The sequence below is a fragment of the Antrostomus carolinensis genome, unplaced genomic scaffold, assembly GCF_000700745.2.
Source record: "Antrostomus carolinensis isolate BGI_N321 unplaced genomic scaffold, ASM70074v2 scaffold12070, whole genome shotgun sequence".
Taxonomy (NCBI): domain Eukaryota; kingdom Metazoa; phylum Chordata; class Aves; order Caprimulgiformes; family Caprimulgidae; genus Antrostomus; species Antrostomus carolinensis.
In genome coordinates, this window is record NW_010287759.1 from 1 (window position 1) to 6,101 (window position 6,101).

At 41.9% G+C, this 6,101-nt stretch overlaps 1 protein-coding gene across 1 annotated transcript in view; it reads left to right on the forward strand.

Annotated features, from left to right (window-relative positions):
• Positions 1–3,083: 3,083 nt before the first annotated feature.
• The window catches only part of LOC104521936 (serine/threonine-protein kinase ICK-like), a 7,972-nt gene continuing 4,954 nt past the window's right edge, over positions 3,084–6,101 (forward strand). Inside the window, exons 1-2 of the mRNA XM_010164080.1 lie at positions 3,084–3,342; positions 5,222–5,276. Of these exons, the coding sequence (XP_010162382.1) occupies positions 3,242–3,342; positions 5,222–5,276 (156 nt within the window). The 5' untranslated portion in view covers positions 3,084–3,241. The remainder of the gene's footprint in view (positions 3,343–5,221; positions 5,277–6,101) is intronic.

Below are 6,101 nucleotides of genomic sequence, written 5' to 3' on the forward strand. Positions count from 1 at the left end.
CGCCAGCGCCCGGGCCCGCCTTCCCGCTGCTCCTGCCTTGGCTTTCAGCGGATGGGGCACCCCCGAACCCTTCCTTAACGAATGTAAACAGCGGTTGCTGGGACGGCATCGATTTGAAGCCGTGGCTTTAAACCACGCCTTGCTCTGCGCATCTTCCCGGCAGCACCGCCGGGCTATTGCCAGAGCACAGGACTACATTTAAAAGGCCCTTGGTGATGGTTTATTGTTGGCGTTTCTCAGCTTTGGCGGAGGGAGAGTAAGCCAGTTTCGCTTTCAGTTCTCAGCGCCGCAGCCCTTCAGATGGGACAGGATACGGATTTAAGGCATACGTAAGCGAAAGGGCAAGCTTGAGTTATCCTTAGAAAGTCTTGATGCATTAAAGCAGTTTTGCTTTTAAAGGGGCTTCGCTGTTTGATTTCTATGGGAAGAAAGTGTTTATAGGTGAGGTAGAGTCTGAACACCGTGTGACAATACGGGGAAAATAAGGCTTTTCCTTTTTTCTCTTTTGTGCCAAGGCAGTTTAGCAGTCTGTATTTACATCCTTTAACGATGTGAATTTGCCTAGATTGTAGTTCTAGACCAGAATCTAGGCTAGACTATACACGTAGTAGCTCTGCGCACTGCTTGTCAGGGACTTGTGCTTTTCAGTGATTTCGGTGAGACTCTGCTTAGGTGAGACAGTCTGCAGGCTGAGGTTTAATTTATTCCTATAGCTGAAGGTGAGAGACAGCAGAAGGTGTTAAGGATGGAATATAAATCTTGCAAACTAAACCAGATTTTTTAAAAACAACTTTACTGTTCAGCTCAACAAGGATTGGTACTGATTTAATGAACCAAAGAAGACTTTGTTTAGGTTTTGTTCAGTGGATTTTCATACAGGTGGATTTGTGCTTCCATAGGAGCCATGTTAACTTACGTGCCTCCTGGCATGGTTTTTAACTTGCACTCCTCACTGAAGTCTGTATTTTCTGGCTGGTTTTTTTTTTCCTCTCTAGGTTCTTTGCTTCCCCTTTATGCCTCAAAAATATTTCAGTTCATTTGTCAGTTTTGGTCACGTCCGACAGCAGAGCTGCAATCAGAAAGACAGTTTCTTAAAAGTTTTGTGAAAATCAGTGGCTGTGGACAGGAGAGTGGCCTAAGTTAGTATCCCCAGTAAGGAACAGGCAGTTATGTTTACCGCTTCATCAGTTCAAGAGACATGGGACAAACGATCTGTCCGTGATAGCCATTGGTGATTTTTACTGGCAATACCGTGTGCTGGCAGTCTTATGTATCTTTTGGTTTGCTGTGCTTATCAAATGTGAGGCAAAGGTGCTCCTCTGCTCTGCGGTCACAGTCCCCTGGGAAAGGATATGTGGATGGTAAGCCAGGAGTGGCATAACAGTCCATGAATTGTAAGGTGTCACATCTGTTAGGATTACGATTTCAGAACTCTGGCATTAGGGGAGTGAGTATGTGCTGAAAAATCCACAAATCCCATCTCTTTCAGTTAGAAGTCACTGTGTAAAATTATCTGTTTGTACACTAATAAATATTGCATTTTCAGACTAGGAGACCATGCAAGGCTTTGTAGTTGTTTGAAATTTTTTGCTAAGGATATGAATAAAGGCCTGGGAGCCAAGACTTCTGAGTTGCCATACAGTCATTGACCAGCTGGAGTAACCAAAGCTTTTTAAGCTGGAGGCAGGACACTGCCTAAACCTAGCTTTATGCTGTGCAGGTGCACAGCCTGAAAACCAGACAAAAAGAAACTGGTACTCCAAAGCGCTGTTCTTACAGACAGGCTCTGTGTTCCTTGGCAAGCAGGACAAAATGTGGGACTCGGTCTCTAATTTCAGGTGCTGAGTCGTGTTTCTGTACAGCTGTGTGGGGAGAGGAGCGAGTACTGCTAGAGGGCAGTTCCTCCTGCCTGTGCGAGACACTACCCGGTGTCTAAGACAGTGTTAGAGACACGCTGTTTCTTTTTCATACACAATGTGTAAAAAGATATATTAACATCATATTTCCTAATTGCTGTTGGTTTGTTCCTGTGTCAGTATTAGTGGGACTAATAGGCTTAGAAGGCTGAAAACAAGGGATCTTCACAACATCTTGCATCTGCAGGATTGTGGCTCTGTTCAGAGTTCAAGCAACATAATCCCTTTACTTTTAAAATCGTAATTTGGCTTTGTTGAAATAAGGCAAGATGGAGGAGAGATTTAAGGCTGCTGCTGCTAAAAAATGTGGCAATGTAGTTTAAATGCAGGTTACAGAAGGCAAAAGTCACCAGCCATGAATAGAACTGTCCTTGTAGAGTTGGAGAAAAAGAGAATGCAGGGACCAAACCCTCATTACAGGGGAATTCTGTTTTATTCCAAATGTATGGTTAATTTACATAGAATAGACCACATTTGTCCTAAATTAAGGTGTAGAAAATACTAGCAACAGAATAAATGAGGGAATAAGAACTTTTTGGCTTTATTATCTAGCATTCTGTTGTTGATGCTGTGTCAGGACAAAAGGTCAGATAGGTACTCTGATGTAGCCGCTACTTGTAGAGACTGATTCATGCTTAGGGCTGCTGTGGTGAAGTACATTTGGTCTTATCTGACATGAATATAATATCCTTCCTCTGAAGATTTTGTTTGAGGAAATACAGATGCCTGTATCTCCAGCATAGGACCTTATGGAATGTCAGGAAATGGGTTTGTTTTAACTGTTGGCAGTACAACTTGTGAGATGGTGACTTGTCTAGCTGGTAATTTGTCTAGAACAGATTTCCCCGTCTTACTGTAATGCAGCATTTTTTCTGATAGCAAACTATTTTCTCTAAACTATGAGACTTTTATCTTCCCCTTTTAGTAATAGTTTCTCCCATTAGGGCTGCCTGCAAGCTTCCTGTAAAGCACATGTAACTGTAGCGTAAGAGTGGGTTTGGGGAACATACCTGGTTACATCCAGGTACAGGCTGGCCTTTCAGGTGAGAGACCGAGACAAGTGCTTGTGTATAGCTTTAAAGAAATGTCTTGGAGGAGAATGGAGTCTGCAAACAGCCAATCTCAGAAGGGTACAGAAATCAAACGGATTATGTTCTGTGCTTTCAGACCAAAGGCTAAGTCTTGAAAACATGATTCCTGCAACTATTCACAGTGTCCTGAGTGCTCTATATTTATGCTGCCACAGAAAGAACTGGTTACACTCGGAGGAGAAACACCAGAAACACTAAGGACTGAAATGCGCTTGCAGTTAAAGTATCCTCATCATGAATAGGTACACAACTATCAGACAGCTCGGTGATGGCACCTACGGCTCCGTCCTCCTAGGGAGAAGCGTTGAATCCGGAGAGCTAATTGCCATTAAAAAGTAAGTATTTTCATTTGGTGCTTAACAGTGGATGGCCCAGGTTCTTCCATTCTGTGGTCCACATCACTTGTTCGTGCTGGTTTGAGTACTTCACATCCCACACAACATTGGTATTTGGAGTTGTATTGGGGCAGCATGCAAAGCTCAGCTTCCTGGTATCCTCCAAAGCCCCAGCAGAAGATGAAGAGGGTGAGATATATAGGCTTATTGTAACAGTGCTCTGCTGCTATGGCATCAGACGTGTGTTATATATGAGTATTCTGCAATGCTGCTTTGGAATCTGTAGCCCCATCCCTCCTGCTTACATGGGTCATACATTTCATGGTCTAGTTTCCAGTGTAATGTTAGTACTGCAGTGATAATTAACACAATAGCTCTCATTGTCCAATATCTGTATCTTTATATGCTATTATGTATTCATCTTTTCAGCTTAAGGTTTTATTAAAATTCCTTGAGAAATCTTCTTGATTTTTCTCTGCTGCTTCAGCAGTGACCGCAGTTTGTAAATGGCTTATTTGTCCTAGCTGTGGTAAGAGACAGCAGTAGAGCATTGCAGGCACCTTCCTGAAATACCAGCCATGACCCAGGGACATACTTGTCAAACAAGCTTTCAGTACAGTGCTGTTTTGTATGAACAGTCAATAGCTGGCTTTAGCAACTTTTCTAATCTTCTATGCTGTGGGTATTTTTTCCTGTATCAAAGCTTGCCAGAGGCACCTTTGATTTTCGTTTTGCAATGTGGTAGAAACTCAAGAACTTCAGAACAAACCTGAAGATGGTATTCTCTCAGCTTACACACTAGTGCCAGTCCATTATTAAGAACAGAAATAGCCTGGTGGTTGAAGGCACAAGACAGTAACTGAAAAAACACTGCTTATATTAAAAAAAAATAATCCAGACCCCTTCATGAAATGAAGGGCTTGTAGTTCTTAAACCATTCTAGTTATAAGAGCTGATTTCAAACTGGAAACTTACTACAATGAGAAATAATACCGAATTATTATTGAAGTCTGACAAAGACTCATATCTTCAAAGGGTGCCTGACTCCCTCTGAATCCAGGCTCTAAGCAGCTGGGTTTATTTGTAAGTTTAATCTGTCCTCTTCTCTCTGTGTGTGTACATTTGAGCCTTCATCCTCTTGGTCCTAAAGCAGAGAGTTATGTGTGAAAGAACTGAGTCATAATCAAAGTGCATATGAACAAATATGTTACACACAAATACTGTGTCAGAGCTGTATTCTGGTTTAGGAGAAAACAGATCTGCCATGCAGTTTGTTTCTGTTGGAGCAAAGTTGCTTGTAAGCGTGAAAGGAAAGGCAGAATTCGAAAAGCAGTTGGCCTGATAGATACAACTCGCAAGGGCGAGAGAAACATGGGGAGCAGTGAACACTGAAAAATGAAGAAATACAACTTAGAGGGGAAAAGCATTGAAATTATAGAGAAATCAAAGGGGACCAAGAAGAATATGATAAAACTCAGGAGACCCAGTGAAGGCATTTTAGTTTGCTCTTCATTGTATTTGTTTCCAAATTTAGTCTTGAGTTGTTCATAACTGTCATAACCTGTGTCCTTTTTCCAATTAGACTCTACTCCACCACACTGTGTACTGGAAAGAAAAATAGTGTGCCCTGACTTTTGAAGGCTCTGCAATTTTTGCAGCAAGATATATATACAAAAACAATGCAATCCTGTGTAATAGTAATGCTTTTAAATTCTATTAGAGTGTGCCTTGTCTAGAGATGTGAAGTTTTTTGACAAAGGAGGTAGCACGTTATATTTTGATTGAAGAACTGAATTGTTACAATGTAATGAGACTTATGAGTCTAAGACCAGTTGGTGTTGCCCATGTATTAATTGTTCTTTTCCCTCTTCTATTGTAGAATGAAGAGAAAGTTTTATTCCTGGGAGGAATGCATGAACCTTCGAGAGGTTAAGGTACTTGTTTCATTCAATAGTTGACTTTAAATCAGACTGTCTCTGTCACATTTTGGGGTAACATCAAATTCTTTCTACCCCTTTTTTAAAAACTACCCCCGACATGAGTTGTGGCTTATGGCATTAGAGTTGTGTTTCCTGGCTTCCCATTTGTCTGCCTGTAGTCTTAAAAAATTCTTACTAAAATTCTGTAGTCTTACAAAAATCATTTGGTTGTAGAGAGCCGCTTCCTCCGTGCAGTGAGTGGCGAGTGAGTGAGAGAGAGAGAGAGCTTTCCTGTCCCAGACCTGGAGTTGACTGGCGTTTGTTTTTCAGAGCTTGAGAACGCATGCGCTTTGCTCAGCAGTTGTTTCTGGATAGCTGGTTTGGGGACAGACATTTAGCATGAAATTCTGACACCAGCAAAGCTTTAGGGGTGTGTTCCAAGGACCTCACTTAATTTCTAGTCCTTGCTATCACTGTTGCAAACATGCAGAAAACCTAGGTCACTTTTCTTACAGTACCACATATTGGTACTGTGTTGCTAGAGCAAGAATGAATGTAGAATACACTGAAAATGTAAAAAAAGGGAGAATGAAGACCCAAGTATGCAGACTTTGTCTGGGATAGAGTTACTTTTCTTCATAGCAGCTTGTATGGGTCTGTGTTTTGGATTTGTGACCAATACAGTGTTGATAACATGGGGTGTTTCAGTTAGTGCTGAGCAGTGCTTGTGCAGCTTCATGCCCTCTCTGTTTCTTGCACTTCCCCACCACCAAGTAGACTGAGGCTGGGAGGGGACACAGCTGGGACAACTGATACCAGCAGTCTGTAAGGATATGCCAT